The sequence below is a fragment of the Mobula birostris genome, chromosome 18 (genome assembly GCF_030028105.1).
Source record: "Mobula birostris isolate sMobBir1 chromosome 18, sMobBir1.hap1, whole genome shotgun sequence".
Lineage (NCBI taxonomy): Eukaryota > Metazoa > Chordata > Chondrichthyes > Myliobatiformes > Myliobatidae > Mobula > Mobula birostris.
This window is the reverse complement of record NC_092387.1, coordinates 67728575-67747651: the sequence shown is the minus strand read 5'-3', so window position 1 is coordinate 67747651 and position 19077 is coordinate 67728575. Positions and strand designations below refer to the sequence as shown.

At 42.0% G+C, this 19077-nt stretch overlaps 1 protein-coding gene across 5 annotated transcripts in view; it reads right to left on the bottom strand.

Moving 5' to 3' along the window:
* wdfy4 (WDFY family member 4) overlaps positions 1-19077 on the bottom strand; it is a 358785-nt gene that overhangs the window by 322504 nt on the left and 17204 nt on the right. For all 5 annotated transcript variants that reach the window (XM_072282880.1, XM_072282882.1, XM_072282881.1 and 2 more), the window contains 2 exons: positions 11300-11417; positions 1950-2059 (listed from right to left, as the gene is read on the bottom strand). In XM_072282880.1, the coding sequence (XP_072138981.1) occupies positions 1950-2059; positions 11300-11417 (228 nt within the window). The remainder of the gene's footprint in view (positions 1-1949; positions 2060-11299; positions 11418-19077) is intronic.

Genomic DNA, 19077 nt, shown 5'->3' with positions numbered 1-19077 from the left:
ACATTGAAGTGGCACCCTACACCTCCTCCCTCACCGCCATTCAGGGTCCCAAACAGTCCTTACAGGTGAGGCAACACTTCACCTGCCAGTCTGTTAGTATCTGAGGCTCCTGGTGTGGCCTCCTCTACAACAGTGAGACCCTATGTAGATTAGGAGGATTGCTTCATAGACCACTTTCACTCCAACCACCACAAATGGTGGGCTTTCCCGGTAACTTCAGTCCCCATTTCCATTCCGACCTGTCTGTCCATGGACTTCTCCACTGACACAATGAGGCTACTCTCAGGTTGGAGGAGCAACACCTCATATTTTATCTAGGTAGCCTCCAACCTCAATTTTTCTCACTTCCAATGATTTCTCCCACTCCCCCTTTTCTCCTTTTCCATTCCCCATTCTGTCTCCCTTCTTACCCCTTTTCTTCTCCTCACCTGCCATTTGCCTCCCCCTGGTGCCTCTCCTACTTGCCCTTCTCCCATGATCCACTCTTCTCTCCAATCAGGTTTCTTCTTCTTCAGCCCTTGAACCTCTCACCTCCCAGCTTCACACTTCATCTGCCTCCCCCACTCATCACCTTCCCCTTCACTTGTTCTCACCTATCACCTGCCAGCTTCACACTTCATCTGCCTTCCCCTTTTCACTTAGTCTCACCTCTCACCTGCCAGTTTGTGCTCCTTCCCATTTCTCACCATATTCTGGCTTCTTTCGCCTTCCTTTCCAGTCCTGACAAAGGGACTCAGCCCGAAACATCAACTGTTTATTTCACTCCATAGACGCTGCCTAATCTGCTGAGTTCTTCCAGCATTTTGTGTGCGTTGTTCTGGATTTCCAGCATCTGCAAATCTCTAGCGCTTAATTTATGCTTTTCTTGTGAATATTTTCATACCTGATACTATGTACCTAAGTAAGTTTTTCACAGCACCCGTGCAAATACAATGAGTGGCCACTTTATTAGGTACACCTGCTCATTAATGCAAGTATCTAATCAGCCAATCATATGGCAGTAACTCAATTCATGAATGCAAGCAGACATGGTCAAGAGGTTCAGTTGTTGTTCAGAGGAAACATCAGAATAGGGAAGAAGTGTAATCTAAGTAACTTTGACTATTGTTGGTGCCAGATGGGATGGTTTGAGTATCTCAGAAACTGCTGATTTTCTGAGATTTCCGTGCACAACAGTCTCTAGAGTTTACAGAGAAACATGAAATATCCAGTGAACATCAATTCTGTGGGAGAAAACACCTTGTTAATGAGAGAGGTCGGGGAGAATGGCCAAACTGTTTAAAACTAACAGGAAGGTGACAGTAACTCAAATAGCCACGTGTTATAACAGTGGTGCGTAGAAGAGCATCCATGAACACACAAAACATCAAACCTTGATGGGCTACAGCAGCAGAAGATCATGAACATACACTCAGTGGCCACTTTATTAGGTACAGGAGGTATCTAATAAAGTGACCTGTGAGTGAATGTATTTGCACATATGATAATAAACTCAAAAACACAAGAGATTCTGCAGATGCTGAAAATCCACAGCAATACACACACAATGCAGGAAGGGCTCAGCAGATCAGAAAGAGCCAATGCTTTGGGCTGAGACCCTTCATCTGATGAAGAGTCTTGGCCTGAAACATCGGCTCTTTATTCCTCCATATGGTGGGTGCCTGACAATGAATTCAACTTTCAAACTATTGGAAAGACAATATTGTCATTAAGGTTTGACTTTCTTCATACCATAAATAATGCTCTATTGTTCTCCAGTGATCTATATTATCAAACAAAATCAAACAAACTGGATATATCTGAGAGTAAAAACTTGTCATGTCTTGTAATGGAAACACCCATTGGCATACCAATCCAATAAAAGGACCATTGGAAATTTCTTTTTAAAATAACTTTGTTGTGTCATGTACTGAATGAATCTACAATTATCAGTTCACTTTTCCACTTACTGAGTCAATGGCTGAAAGCAGATGAATCGTTTGCAGCAGTTGCCACCCTTCATTGCTTCCGTCTTCTTGTCCCCTTCGGAGAAATGCCTCAATAGTGAGTCGTGCTTCCTCTGTCACAAGAACATTATAAATTCACATTATTTTAGAATTTTAGTTAAATTACGTAATATACATTAAGTAAAGGCTTACTAGAAAGGTCCCAGGAATGAAGGGGTTAACACATGAAAAGTGTTCAATGGCTTCAGGCCTGCACTCGCTAGAGTTTAGAAGAAAGTGGAGGGACCTCATTCTACACCTCATGTCGAGAAGGTATCCCTTTAGATCAGAGATGTGGAGGAGCTTCTTTAGCCAGAAGGTAATGAATCTGTGACCAAGTTAAACTTAAAGTGGAGGTTGCTAGGTTCTTGATTAGTAAGGGTGTCAAAGGTTATGGGGAGAGTCAAGAGAATGGGATTGAGAGGGATTATAGATCAGCCACGGACTCGATGGGCCGACTGACCTAATTCTACTCAATATGCTATGGTTTTATGACATACTCAGTGGGCTGAATGTTCTCCTATGTCAGATCTCCGTAAAATTCCATCAGCACTGCTTCTTCATAGTCTTATAGTCTTAGGAGTTTGTATATTCTCCCCGTGACTCCATGGGTTTCCTCCCACAGACTAAAAACATACTAGTTGGTAGGTTAATTGGTCATTGTAAACTGTTCTGTGCTTTAAACTAGGATTATATTGGAGCTTTTTGGGCAGTGCAGCTCGAAGGGCCTATTCCATGGTGGAAGGAAAGAGGGTTGGAGGGAAGGGAGGGAAGGAGGAAGGAGGAAAGGAGGGAGGAAGGAAGGAAGGATAGATGAATAAATGAATGATCACTTGAATTGATACCTTTTGCATTTGTGTGTTTTGTAAACAGCATTTCACCTTATCATACTGGAAGGGAACCCTTTATGAATATTCCTGCATTAACAAGGGATTCCAAACCAGCTCATCAATGCCAATTAAATCACTCTTGATGACATAAAATCCTTAAAACTCTAATCATAATTCAGGCTAACACACATGGTTTCAGTATTTAAAATAGTTTTTCAGGAACCCATATCTGTCCTGACAAGGATTAATCTCGCTTGAACCTACGTACAATGGTCATTTTTGTTCTGTCAGACATTGATTAAGAGACAAATAAATCAATTTGTGCTAATGTAAGACCTCGGGCAGACTTCTGAAAAGGCTGTCAATTGCCAAATAAACCTTGTATGCCCATAGATTACCCTATAAAGCCTCATTTTAAAGATGTAATCCTTATACATGACTTGACAGTTTTCGAGGCAAGTATCAGGATTAACCTATAATAAATATTCTCTCATTCTTTGGGGGAAGATCCAACAGAAGCCCAAAACCAAAGTGCACCACATTGTTCATGTTGTCTTCAGTCTCATGTCTCAGAAATCATTTTTCTCTCCAGAAAATTTCAATAATTGACATTCTGTATGTAATGACATAATAGACAAATGATCGATGAAAATGGATTCTAGTGCTGGCACTGAGCCTGATATTGTTGTGCTAAGATGTCTAATACAATCTGAAGAGGCTAATGCATGACCTGAACCACACTCAACTTTATTATCCATTCCTGTTTTTTTGGAAACAAGGTTTCCATTTCAAGGGCGAGCTGTTTCAAGTATTTGTGTGTCAATATCTGTGAGGATCTAACCTGCACCCATCACATGTCAATGTAGCTATAAAGACACAACAACAGCTATGTTTCATTAGGAGTTTGAGAAGATTTGGTCAGTCACCTAAAACACTTGCAAATTTCTACAGATGTACGGGGGAGAGCATCCTAACTGTCCGCATCTCCATCTGGGACGGGGGTGAGGGCTACTGCACAGGATCGAAGTAAGCTGCAGAGTTGTCAGCTCCACCATGGGCACTAGCCTCAGTACTATCCAGGACATCTTCAAGGAGTGGTACCTCAGAAAGGCAGCGTCCATCATTAAGGACCCCCATCAGCCAGGACATGCCCTCTTCGCATTGCTACCATCAGGAAGGAGGTACAGAAGCCTGAAGACACACACTCTATGATTCAGAAACAACTTTTTACTCTCTGCCATCTGAATTCTGAATGGACATTGAACCTATGAACACTACCTCACTACTTTTTTAATTTCTATTTTTGTACTACTTACTTAACTATTATTTATATATACGTAATTGACTGTGTTTTTTTCTACTATTATGTACTGCTTTGTACCTCTGCCACAAAGTTAACAAACTTAATGACATACAGTATACATATGCCGGTGATATTAAACCTGATTCTGATTCTGAGTTGCCACTGCTGTCAGAGAGAGCTATCATGACAGACAATTCATGTGCCAGCTGAGCAGCTATCATAAGATGTAATACTAAAGCAGAAATTGTACTAATCCTTATGATGATATAGACAACTATGTTCTCAGTATTATTTTTTCATTTGCACATTTTGTCTTCTTTTGAACATCGGTTGTTTGTCGTCTAATCTCACAAAAAGTAGTGGATTCGGCCTAGTACATCACCAGTAAGGCCCTCCCAACAATCGAGCACATCTACATGAAACATTGCAATAGGAGAATGGCATCTATCTTCAGAGATCTTCACCACCAAGGCCGTGCTCTATTCACACTGCTGCCATCAGGTAGAAGGTACAGGAGCCTCAGGATTCACACCACCAGGTTCATGAACAGTTACTACCCATCAACCAGCAGCTTCTTGAATAAAAGGGGATAATTACACTCAACTTCACTTGTCCCATCATTGAAATGTTCCAACAGACAGTGATCTCACTTTCAAGGATTCTTCAACTCATTATCTCACATTCTCATTATTTATTGCTACTTATTTATTTTTGCATTTGCACAATTTGTTGTATTCTGCACTCCGGTTGATCTTTCATTGACCCTGTTACAGTTACTATTCTATAGATTTGCTGAGTGGGCCAACAAGGAAATGAATCTCAGGGTTGTATATAGTGACATATATACTCCGATAGTAAAAAAAAACTTATTTACGCATAGATTTTTCATAAATTCTATTGTATTTCTTAATTTTCCTGTAAACGCCTGCATGAAAATAAATCTCAAGGTAGTATGTGGTGACCTATATGTACTGATAATAAATTTACTCTGAACTGTGGAGTCCCAGATATTGGTAAGACATAGAAACATAGAACAAACTCAGGTCAAACTACTTTGATAATAAATTTACTTTGATTTGACTCAGTGGATCATTTAAGGGAAAGTTGTAACTGACTGACTTGATTACCTCCTTGAGGCAGTGGAGAGACTGAGGGGAGACCTGACAGAGGTTTGTAAGATTATGAGACACAGATACAGGAGATAATCAGTATCCTTTTCTCCCCAGGATTGAAATGTCTAATATCAGAGGACATGCAAGGAAGATGAAAGGGGGCAAATTTAAAGGAGATATGCATGGCAAGCTCTTTACACAGAGAGCTCTGGATGCCCAGAATGTGCTGCCAGAGGTTGTGTGAACACAGATACGATGGAAGTGTTCAAGATTCTCAGACAAGCATATGAACATGGAAGGATGTGGTAGGCAGAAGGGATTAATTTAGTTGGGCATTTGATTCCATATTTATTTAGCTTGGCACAACAGTGTGGGATGAAGACTCAAGGCCCACAATGTCATCCATTCTATACTCAGGTACCTCCTGAACCTAATAAAGTGGCCACTGAGTAGATGTTCATGCTCTTCACTGCTATAGCCCACCCACATCAAAGTTCGACATGCTGTGCAATCAGACATCCTCTGCTGCACAGCACGGTGGCAATGTGTGGTTATTTGAGTTACAGCCTTCCAGTAAGACGATGGCATGTATGGTCGCAGCAGCCTCTCCGGGTCCAAAGGTGTAATTGTTCATCTTTTATGTCTTTTCTACAATTGCAAGACTTTGCTGGATATTAAGATCAAGTACTGCAGGTTGACCCCACTAGTGAGCTGCTGGTTAGTGATGGAGCTGGACATTGTGTAAAGTGTTGTCTCGACTTGTCGCTTATCAGCGTTGTGCTGAAGTGACGTGCGGTCTAACAAATGGCGCAAATGTTTGCCTTGGGTCTTTTTATCGTGATTGCAAGATGCAGTGGGACATTAGTAATATAGAATACTGAAAATCAGATTCACAGATTCACTGGTGTCATAGAGTCATTGAACACTACAGCACAGAAACAGGCTCCCTTGGCTCATCTAGTCCGTACCAGACTATTAATCTGCCTAGTCCACCGATCCGTAGCAGACCATACCTTATCTATACCCCTCATAATTTTGTAAACCTCTATCAAATCTCCCCTGGTTCTCCTACGCTCCAGGGAATAAAGTCCAAACCTATTCAACCCTTTCCTATAACTCAGGTCCTCAAGTCCTAGCAATATCCTTGTGAATTTTCTCTGCACTCTTTCAATCTCCTTGACATTTTTCCTGTCAGTAGGTGACCAAAACAGCACACAATATTCCAAATTAAACCTCACCAACATCTTATACAGCTTCAACATCCCATCTCATGTACTCAATATTTTGATACATGAAGGCCAATGTGCCAAAAACTTTCCTTACAACCCTCTCCACTCTGATGCCACTTTCAAGTAATTATTGATCTGTTTTCCCAAATCCCTCTGTTCTACCGCACTCCTCAGTGCCCTACCACTCACCATGCAAGTCCTCCCAGACTGCAACATCTCACACTTGCCTGCATTAAACTCTATCTGCCATTTTTCAGCCTATTTTTCCAGCTGGTCCAGATCCCACTGCAAGCTTTGTGAGTCTTTCTTGCTGTCCACTACACCCCCAATCTTGGTGTCATCCGCAAATTTGCTGATCCAATTAGACCACAAGGCCATAAGATATAGGCCTATTTTATCATGTGCCTCCAAGTACCCTGAGAACTCATCCTTAATAATCAACTCCAACATCTTCCCATCCACTGATGTCACTAACAGATCTATAGTTTCCTTTCTTCTGCCTTCTTCCCCACTTGAAGGGTGGAGTGACATTTGTAATCTTCCAGTCTTCCGAAACCATTCCGGAATCTAATGATTCTTGAAAGATCATTACTAATGCCTCCACAATCTCTTCAGCCAACACTTTCAGAACTCTGGGTTTGTCCAGGTGATTTATCGACCTTCAGACCCTTCAGTTTCCCAACAACCTTCTCTCTAGTTATGGTAACTTCATTTACTTCATGCCTCCTGACATCTGGAATTTCCACTACACCCCCAATGTCTTCCACAGTGAAGAATGATGCAAAATACTTATTCAGTTTGTCCACTATTTTGCTGTTGCCCCATTACTACCTCTACAGCATTATTTTCCAGCAGTCCAATATCAACTCTCATCTCTCTTTTACATTTTACGTATCTGAAGAAACTTTTGGCATCCTCTTAATCCTTTTGGTATTAATCACAGTATCATCCAGGTCATTGATATAGATTACAAACAACACTGGACCCAACACTGATTTTTGCACCTGAGGCTAGTCATGGCCCTCCAGTCAGAAAAGCAATCATCTACTCCCATTCCCTGGCTTCCCTCCTAAAAGCTACTGTCTAATCCAATTTACTACCTTAATTTGAATGCCAAGCAACTGAACTACCCACGCAGGACCTTGTCAAATACTTTGCTAAAAGTTCATGTAGACAACATCCACTGCCTTGTCTTCATTAGCTTTCTTGGAAACTACCTCAAAACACTCTACAAGTGGTCAGACATGACCTAGCACGTAAAGTCATGTTGACTATCACTAATTAGTCCACATCTATCCAAATGCTTATATCTGATCCCTTAGAATACCTTTCAATAACTTACCTACAAGTAATGTCAGGCTCACCAGCCTATAATTTCCTGGTTTATTCTTAGAACCTTTCTTAAACAACAGAACATCAGCTATCCTCCAATCCTCTGGCACCTCACCCGTGGCAAAGGATGATTTAAATATCGCTGCTGGTGGAGCCCCTGCAATTGCTGCACTGGCCTCCCACAGAGTCCAAGGGATCCCTTGTCAAGCCCTGAGGATTTATCCACCATAATTTGCCTCAAGATAGCAAACACTTCCTCCTCTATAATCTATATGCAGCTCATGACCTCACTACTGCTTTGCCTCACTTCTATAGACTCTGTGTCCACCTCCTGAGTGAATAGAAGCAAAAAATTTATTTAAAATATCTCTCATCATTTTCAGCTCCGTATATAGATGACCACTCTGATCTTCAAGAGGAACAACCTTGCTATCATTTTGCTTTTAATATATCTGTAGAAGCCCTTGGGAGTCCTTCACCTTGTCTACCAGAACAACCTCAAGCCTTCTTTTCGACCCAATTTCCTTCTTAATTGTTCTCTTGCATTTCTTATACTCAGGTACCTCATTTGCTCCTTCCTGCCTCGACCTGCTATCCACCTCTTTCTTTTTCTTAACCAGGGGCTCAATCTCTTGAAAACCAAGGTTCGCCAAACCCGATATCTTTGCTTTTTATTCTGACAAGAGCACACAAACTCTGCGCTCCCAAAATTTCACTTTTGAAGGCCTCCCACTTACTAAGTATACCTTTGCCAGAAAACAACCTGCCCCAATCCACACTCACCTGATACCATCAAGATCAGCCTTTCTCCAATTTAGAATCTCAACCCGAGAACCAGATCTATCCTTCACCATACTTATACTGAAACTAATGGCAGTACGATTGCTAGGTGCAAAGTGATCCCCTACACAAGTTTTTGTCACCTGCCCTGTCACATCCCCTAATAGGAGAGCTAGTATTGCATTCTCTTTAGTTGGAAACTTTCCTGAACAGAATTGACAAACTCTATCCCATCCAGCCCTTTGACAGTATTGGAGTCTCAGTCAACATGTGGAAAGTTGTCACAGCTGCCCAGGATAGGAGATGCTAGGTGTAGTATGGGAGAGAGGAATGACCTCTGTGGCTGCACTGGAGTCCCTGCTGGTTTGGGGGTCGGTCCCTCCCTTTGGTGCTGCCCTCAGTTGAAGACAAGCTGGATTGCATTTGTCTGCTGCTGTAGTACCGTGTGGTGAGAAACTGCTGCGTGCTAGTGGCTGCAGGATAACATCGCATACACCATCAATCTACAGGCTATGTCACTCAGGGACTTGGGCTATATTACTTTTTGTAACTATATGTTTTTCTTCTATCTGAACTTATATTTGCCGGTTCCTTAAGGTTGTTATAGCTGGGGGTAATGGTGTGCGTCTCAAGTAGCCCCTGACAACCAAGTCCAGCTCCTGGCCTTCACGTGTGGCTGAGATGAACCATTTCTACTGACAGGAGAAGGGGCAAAGATGAGTTACTGGCACCTCAAAACCAGTCACTTTGGGGAGATGGGGGCTTGTCAGTTGTGATTGCCAGCTCATCCAGGAGAAAGAAAATTCTGATCTCAAACCTCCACTGCCATGCGGCTATACCCACTCACGAGGGAAGCTTCAGGAGTGAACCTTGAGGAAAAATCTGGAACTGGGTTTCCCCTACCGGCAACTCCTGTGATGCTGCTGGTGTCAAATTGTATCGGTCCCTTGCCATTCCTTTGGGTTCATCAGCCACATAGAGAGGGGAGTCTGCTACATGGGCAACAGCTCACTCTCCATATCGTACTGATCTGGCTTGCATATCACGTAGACAGCTAGCACACAATATCCATGGTTGATATTGACCAGTAAAGGGCCTCAACTATATGTGCTCTATGTGTGATGTGTTGGGTGCTATGTGCGACTACTAGAACTGTGTTTTGCACCTTGGCCTTGGAGCAATGTTGTTCCATTTGGCTGTATTCATGTGTATGGTTGAATGAATGACAATTAAATGTGAACTACTATTGCTTTCCTGTCACTCTGAACCTGTCTGGACATTCTCCTCTGACCTCTCTCATCAACAAAGTATTTTTAAACACAAAATGGCCACTCACTGGATGTTTTTCTGCCCCTCACATCATTCTCTGTAAACTCTAGAGACTGCCGTGCGTGAAAATCCCAGGAATTCTGCAGCTTCTGAGATACTCAAACCACCCCATCTGGCACCAACGATCATTTCAGAAAATCCCAGGAAATCTGCTGCTTCTGAGATATTCAAACCACCCCATCTGGCACCAACAATCATTGAACAGTCAAAGTTACTTAGATCACATTTCTTCCCCAATCTGATGTTTGGTCTGAACAACAACTGAACCTCTTGACTGTAAAAACGTTCAGTTGATGCCATATGATTGGCTGATTAGATATTTGCATTAATGAGCAGGAATGATGCAGACATGGTCAAGAGGTTCAGTGGCTGTTCAGACCAAATATTTGAATAGGGAAGAATTGTGATGTGAATGACTTTGACTGTGGAATGATTGTAGATGCAGATGGGATGGTTTGAGTATCTCAGAAACTGCTGATCTCCTGGGATTTTCACAGACAACAGACTCTGGAGTTTACAAAAAGCAAAAAAATATCCAGTCAGCAGCTTGTTAATGAAAGAGATCAAGAATGGCCAGGTTGGTTCAAGCTGACAGGAAGGTGACAGTAACTCAACTAACCACACGTTACAGCAGTGGTGTGCAGAAGGTCATTTCTGAATGCACAACACATCAAACCTTGTGGATGAACTACAGCAGTAGAAGGCCAAGAAATGCACTCAGTGGCCATTTTACTAGGTCCTCCCATACCTAATAAAGTGGGCACTGAGTGTATAAGTTGGAAGTGCCAAAAAACAAAGAAAAAAATCTATAAATGGGAGGATATTGAGTCATGTGAAGGAACAGAGGGACCATGGAGTTTACAAACACAGATACTTAAAGACAAAAGTCAATCCTATAAAGTGGCTAAAAGGGCTAATAAAGCTCTCGCCACAATGTCAATTTCCAGTGCTAGGGCTAGGGACCTAGTGCCAGAAATTAGCATTAGGCTGCAGAGTGTTTTTATTTTTAACTTGCAGGACAGGACATGACGGACAGAATGACCTTTTTCCATGCTGTAAATTTTCTTTTACTCTCTGATTCATGTATTGCACTAAAATGTCTCAAGAGCAAATTATCATTCTAAGTTTTGTACCATGACACAGATCATTATATTCAGAGAGGAGTCCTATAGCTTGGTGAAAGAGGAAAGGTTGAGGAGTAGTTACAAAGAACCAGAGGAAGAAACTTTGAGATGTTTAGGGAGGGAATTTCAGAGTTTCAGTTTCAGATTACTGAAAGTTCGTCCTCTGTAACTTAACCTATGGGTGAACAGGTTAGGTTTAACATTCTCCCCAACTAAAACTGCACATGAATCAGCATAACTTAAACATTTTCAAATGTATTAATTATATAGGTTACCTCCTTGTTTGTCAGCAAGTATCTGGTTGATTGTTTGCACCATTACTCGAGAGGCTTCGACAGAGAACGGTAAGATGCTTGGGAACCTCATCAACCAATTATTTGAAACGTCAAAAATCTGCAATAACAAGAATAGGATTATATAATGTCCTTGGTAAGTGGATTCAGTGCAGTGCGTTTTAACAGAGTAATGAAGCTCCATATAATCCATGGGTTCCTGAAGACAGACGAGTTGAACTCAGTGTATCTGATAATTGTGTTCCTCTCTCCACAGCTCTTAATATTTCAGATCTAAAAATTTGACAAACTTCTATAGTTGTACAGTGGAGACTGTATTGTCTGGCTGCATCATGGCCTGGTATGGAAACACCAAAGCATTTAAACAGAAAATCCTACAAAAAGCAGTGGATTTGGCCCAGTACATCATGGGTAAAGCCCTCCCAACCATTGAGCAAAACCACCTGAAATGCTGTCGTAGGAAAGCAATATCCATCATCAGAGATAGCCACTATCCAGGCCATGCTCTCTTCTCACTGCTGCCATCAGGTAGAAGGTACAAGAGACTCAGGACTCACACCACTAGGTTCAAGAACAATTACAACCCCTCAACCATCAGGCTCCTGAACAAAAGGGAATAACTACACTCACTTGCCCATCCATTGAGATATTCCTAGAACTAATGATCTCGCTTCGAGGGCTCTTTATCTCATTATCTAATGCTTTCATTATTTATTGCAATTTATTTATATTTGCACTTGCACAGTTTGTTGTCTTCTGCACTCTGGTTGATCTTTCATTCATCCTGTTATAGTTACTATACCATAGATTTGCTGAGAATGCCCACAAGAAAATGAATCTTGGGGTTGTATATGGTGACATATAAGTACTTTGATAATAAATTTACTTTGAATGTTAAAGCAACATTAATGCTCCAGCTGACTATTAAAATCAACAGACAAGAGAAAATCTGCAGATGCTGGAAATCCAAGTAACACACACACAATGCTGGAGGAACTCAGCAGGCCAGGCAGTACCTATGGAAAAAAGTACAGTCAACGTTTCAGGCCGAAAGCCTTCCCATCCTGCCAAAAGGTTTCAGCCCAAAATGTCGACTACTTTTTTCCATAGATGCAGCCTGGCCTGCTGAGTTCCTCCAGCATGTTGAGTGTGTTATTGATTAAAATCTACTGGATGTGTTAACTTTCATTCTTTTTGCTATTACAGGGTCTGAGTTTAGCCTTTGAGTACCAACTCATGGTCCCCCTCTGCGAAGACCTTGCCCTTTATGGTGCAGTTTTGACATCATTTTATAAACACCATTCATTTCAAAGAAGGGGTATATGGGGTGTTCCAGGGCAGGGTAGCGCCTCTGGTGAGGGGGCTTGTCGTGACCATTCTAGGACAACTCACTCACCTTGGTCCCCAACGGACACTCTCACATGTGACTCCAAGTAGCCATTTTCATGCGACAGCAGCCACATCCCAGTACACCGCTTCGACAGGTGAGCTAAACCAGGTGAGGGTTGCAGGCAGGCCTCATACCCCAGTGAGACAGGGACACACCTGTCCCAGCACGTGAAGTCAGCTCTGGTGGACTGGTTGGAATAGATCAACAGTGAGATCCAATGGCCAGGAAGACAATTCTGCAACACTTCGTGCAGAGTGAAGGGAATGACAAGTCACAGAGAAGTCATAGTCATCCACTGCAACCAAGGAAGACCCCCATTTGTGACAACTATTCGCAACACTGCACTCAGGCTTCAAAGATCAAGAGAGTGCAACTGGCTTTTCCACTTTAAAAACTCTCCCACACAGGGCTCCTGTTATTGTTGTATACAATGAACAACCAACATTAATTTCAAGGGGACCAACCCTGCATATTAACAGTGGTCATTTGACATATAGGGCAGTTCACCAAACCCAGACTCATTTCTTGGAATCCCATGGAGCTGGGATAGGAGATCATGCATGGACACCTGCATTTATTGCCTGTCCCTCATTGCTCCCAAAAAGAGCAGCATGCTGAGCCAGTTCCACGTTGAGGACCAACCAAACTGAGGTCCGCTGCTGTCTGTAAGGAGTTTGTATGTTCTCTCTGTGGGTTAGGCCTAGTGAGTTGTGGGCATTCTATGTTGGCACCGGAAGTGTAGCAACACTTGCGGGCTGTTCTCAGTGCAATCCTCGCTGATTTGATTTGACACAAACAATGCATTTCACAAACACAAGAGATTCTTCAGTTGCTGGAAGTCCAGAGCAGAGCAACACAACAAAATGCTGGAGGATCTCAGTAGGTCAGAGAGCAGCTCTGGAAAGGAATAAAGTGTTGACATTCTGGGCCAAGACCCTTCATCAGCAACTATGGCTCAAAACGTTGATCCTTTATTCTGTTATGACTTCGTAACATACCAGCAGCAAGAGATGACAAATTGAGTCAGGTTTTAATATTAAAACCACTATATTTATTTACATCTACTCAAAAACATAGAAAATTAAATAAACCACTTTCTTAAACGGAAGTTAACAGTGTTATGCGTCTATAGCTCCCTTACAGTCAAACCTAGAACCTGTTCTTAACAAATCTTACTCAAGCACAGTCTTACAGAGGCAGTTCAGAGAGTCCCAGTAATTCACGAAATAGGTGAGAGGAGAGACATGTGGATTCACAGTGCAGTGACGAGGCGATCACGGCGAATTCCAAAGATTCCACGGCTAGCGAAAGAAGAAACGGTTACCAAAGGTCTCAGCCGAGGAATACTGTTCCGATGTCCACAAAGAGTGATTTTGCAAAGTGACTGTCACGAAATCCACACCTGTGGATCATACGAAGGACAGACACGTCTCCACAATGCACAGTGTGCCGCTGATTAACCCAATCCTTTGGGTTCGGGTAAGCATTAGACTTTACCCCTCTCGATCGTGGGCTGTTCCCCATTAGCTCGAAGTCTGCAATCTCCACTCTTTCTCTCTTTCCTTTGACTCCTTCTCAGCAAACATCCACATTTCTTTTATACCATCAGCATACATCATAAGGTAACACTCACAGAAACAAAACTGTGGACTCAAAGTAAAATGAAACGGAGGACACCTGACGCCCACAGTAAACGAAACTATAGACTCCCAGGAAAATGAAACTGAGGACACGTAACACCTCCCTCTCAAGAAGAGAAAATTTTGATCTGTAAGAGCAAATTTTTAATTACAATCTACAAGATGTGGAACAATACATATACGGTTATCATACAGCACACTACAAACTAATACAACATATTGCAGGAGCATATACAAATATTAAATTCCACTCCATTATTAAAAGTACATTGCAAGTTTAACATCTGCGTCGCAGCTTTTGCCTTTCCAGATGTTAATCAATTACATTATCCTTGCCTTTACAGTGAGTTATCATAACCATACTACAAAGCCAATCTCTATTGTTGAATTGGAGTTTCATTAACCATTTTCTAACATATACACAGGGTCTTGTTCAGCAATTCTACATTTTTCAATATTCATACGATATGGATGTTGTTTTATAGGTTTGTTATTACCCACATCTACATCATGTAAGGCCACTGTGGATCTTTTTGGGATATTAGGAAATAAATCCTTAAATTTCATAATTAACTGCTTCATCTGCTGACGCTGTTGTGGCGGTAAATGAGCTAGTTTCTCATCAATATTTTCCAAAATAGTCGAATTTGTCAATCTGGCTGAAATAAAGTTCGGTTTAAAATAGGCCTCAGATGGATCAGCTAATAAATTTCCAGAGCACTCACATCCATCTTTGTTTACAGCAACCGCCACAGCTGCAGTTTGTTTTTCATGATACAGCTTAAGCATATTTACGTGACAAAGGGATGTTGGCCTTTGTCTATCTGGTATTTTGACTACATAGTCCACATCATTTACCTTAGCCACAATTTCATAGGGACCATGAAACTTAGCTTGTAGAGGGTTTGTTTGTACAGGAAACAAACGGCTTGAATGACCTCATTCTGGCTTGTTTAATGTACGAAGTTTTAATTCTTTCCTGGGCTGATTTTAAATTTTCCTTTGCTAGGTTGCAAGCCCTTTGCAATTTGTCCTTGAACTTCAAAACATAATCTAGCAAATTAACATGCAGGTCATTGTTAAACCACTGTTCCTTTAACAATGCCAAAGGTCCTCGGACCTGGTGGCCAAACACAAGTTCAAACGGACTAAAGCCTAGGGACTTTTGTACTGACTCCCTTACTGCAAATAAAAGCAAATGAACTCCCTCATCACAATCCTTCTCATTTTCAATACAGAATGTCCTAATCATGGTTTTGAGGGTAGAATGGAATCTCTCTAAGGCCCCTTGGGACTCTGGATGATACGCAGATGATGTAATCCGTTCGGCTCCCAATTTGTAAACTACCTGCTGGAATTATCCTGACATAAAATTACTCCCTTGATCAGACTGAATTTCTTTAGGCAAACCAAATAAAGTTAAAAAAAAAACTTTACGAGAGCCTTCGACACAATTTTGGCTTTTATATTTCTGAGAGGTATTGCCTCTGGAAATCTAGATGCTGTACACATGATAGTTAGCAAATACTGGTGACCAGCCTTAGTCTTTGGCAATGGGCCAACACAATCCACAATAACTTAAAAAGGGTTCACCACATGCAGGAATGGGCTGTAGTGGGACCACTGGGGTGATCTGATTAGGTTTACCCACAACCTGACAAGTGTGACAAGTCAAGCAAAATATTGCAACATCTTTCCTTAAACTAGGCCAGAAGAATTGTTTTAAAATTTTGTTCACAGTTTTCTTTACACCTAGATGTCCACCCAAGGGCTTACTATGGGCCAAAGTTAAAATCTCATTCCCTATAGGCTTTAGGAACTACAACCTGGTGACCAATTGCCTATTCCTCACTTGCAGGAACACCAGATAGTTTCCACTTCCTCAGTAACACTCTATCTTTTAAATAAAACCCGACTGGCACTTTATCAATCTCCTCACCTGAGATAGCTTTTTCTCTTAAACCTTCAATCTCAGGGTCTCTGCTCGATTCTGCTATATACTCCTTCCTAGACAGAGATAAATCTTTATTATCAGATTTAATACCTGGATCCTGGTGAAACAATGAAGGTGGGAAAGTCCCTGACAAATCATCAAAATCTGATTCCCTATTTGGGCTATCATGAGTAGCCGAATCATGCTGCACAGGACCATCTGCATTGGCAAGTTTCTTGGCCCTAGCTGGAGTTACTGCACACGAGGGATAAATGTTAGGGTCTATCTTTGAATCATCATTGATTGGCTTAGTTGTCAGCTGCACTGCAGGAACAACTTTACCACCTGCTAGGTCATTCCCTGACAACAAAGAATTACCTTCCACCAGTAAACTGAGCCATAGCACTATTTTAACAAGTCCTGAAACTAACTCTGACTTCAAAATTACCTTGTGCAGAGGTACAGGAACAACGTCGCATCCTATACCTCGAATAAGATTTACCTCACCAATGGCAGTCTCATCACTAAACTTTAGAACACTGTCTAACATGTGACTGAGAAACCGCAGTATCTCGAGGAATTTTCACTGGTACCAGGATTGACCCTTCCTTTACTGAAACAAACCCATCTGACGTAAAATGATGGGAATTCTTTCCTAACCCGACCAGACGTTTTAGCCTTTGACAGGGCTGCATCAGAATGTTCAGAACCCCGTGGGGTCACAGGTGTTTCGACATTTTGAACACAGGCATCTGGAACGGCCTCCTTTTCCTTCTCCTTTTCCTTTTTCAGAAGGAAACAGCTATAATATGACCAGGTTTCCTACAATAGGGACAGGTAAGACCAGAATATTTCCCCTTCACTTGCTTCGCCTCATCCTTACTTTTGTCACTAGTCCCAGATTTAATTTCCGGTTTACCTTAACTATCCATGCTACTCTTTTGGAAGGTCTTACTCCTGCAAAGTGGCAGCATCCTTCTCATCTAAGTATGCCTTTATGTCATTAGGGACGCACCTTTTAAATTCTTCAATTAAAACCAACTCTTTCAAGTTGTCAAAATCTTAATGAAGAGTACGCAGTGGACAATAAGATCAGCTTCTAGTTCCTAGGTGTCAATATATCAAGGGTCCTCTCCTGGGCCCAGTACATTGATCCAACCATGAAGAAGTCGCACCAGTGTCTCTACATTCTTAAAGGCTTAAGGAGTTTCAACTTGTCATCAAAGACATTGACAACCTTCTACAGATGCACTGTGGAAAGCATTTGTCTGGTTGCATTATGGTCTGGTATGAGAACTCAAGTGCACATGAGTGCAAAAGACACAGCCAGTTCCATTATAAATACAGTTCTTCCCATCATCCAGAACATCTACAATGGGTGAAATCTCAGGATGGCAACATCCTACATCCACTCCAACCATTCTTGATGCTGCCATCAGTCAGGAGGTACAGGAGCCTGAAGACCCACACCTCAAGTTTCAACAACAGCTTCATCCCACTGCCAACTGTTTCCTGAAATGACTTGAAAACCCCTAAAATTACCTCTAACCATTTTTCCTTATCTTTCTTCTTTGATACACTAATGTTAGGTTTGTTTTATTGTTTATTCCTGCACATGTGTAAGTTATGTATAATTTATGCTAGTTTAATTTTGTTGTCTGTAATGTACTGTACTGCTGCTGCATAAAGCTAATTTTCATGGCATTTATACCCTGTGCATGTGTGCTCAGGGCAATAAACTTAAAATATGATTTTGAATATGTTCAATGTACCCAACTCTAAGTCGTCACTAAAGATTAGAAAAAGAAAAGCGATTTCCCTTGTTCTGGCCCTGGGGAGTTCCTCTGTCACTTCTTGTTCCTGCTCGCCTTCCTGTTACTTACCCAATTCCAAATCCAGGGAGCGCACATCTCGGACAAGCTTTCGTGGTCCCAGAACACAACCTACATAGTCAGGAAAGCTCACTGTAGAGGCTGATGAGTGCAGCACTTTGCACATCCATACTCACATCCTTCTACAGATGCGCAGTAGAGAGCATCCTAACAAGCTGCATCACTGCATGGTATGGAAGCTGCATCACTGCATGGTATGGAAGCTACATCACTGCATGGTATGGAAGCTGCATCACTGCATGGTATGGAAGCTACATCACTGCATGGTATGGAAGCTGCATCACTGCTTGGTAGGGAAGCTGCACTGTGACTGACAGGAAGGCTCTACTACGGGTAGTCAAAATTTCCCAATGCATCACTGTCATCAGCCTACCCACTATCAAGGACATATATACAGCAAGGTGCCAGAAAAGGACTAGTAATATCATCAAGGATCTCACCCACCCTAGTTATGGATTGTTTGTCCTACTTTCATCAAGGAAGAGGCAACATAGCATCCACACCAGGACCACCAGACTCAAAATTGTTACTTTCCCCAAGCAGTAAGGCTGATCAACACCTCCACTCAGTAACTCCACCCCACCATCACTAATTTATCATTTCCTGTCAGTCACTTTATGTACAGCCTAGAGTCACTTTATTGACATTCAATCAATCGACGCATATAAGCTATCTTATGTATTTATATTTATGTCATGGTCTGGTCCATTGACTCCTCTTTTCAGTTAATTTCCTTTTCCCTGTGTTCCACTGGGCTCCTTGATTAGGGCACCTGATCCTCATACGAACCGGCAGCAAAAAAACTCCAGCTTACATCTACTCGCTGCTGGTTCGTCACCTCAGCAGGGCGGCTACGCTCGTTCCGGGCCACCGAGAATGAGTCGAGTCGAGAGCCTGCTGTTCGC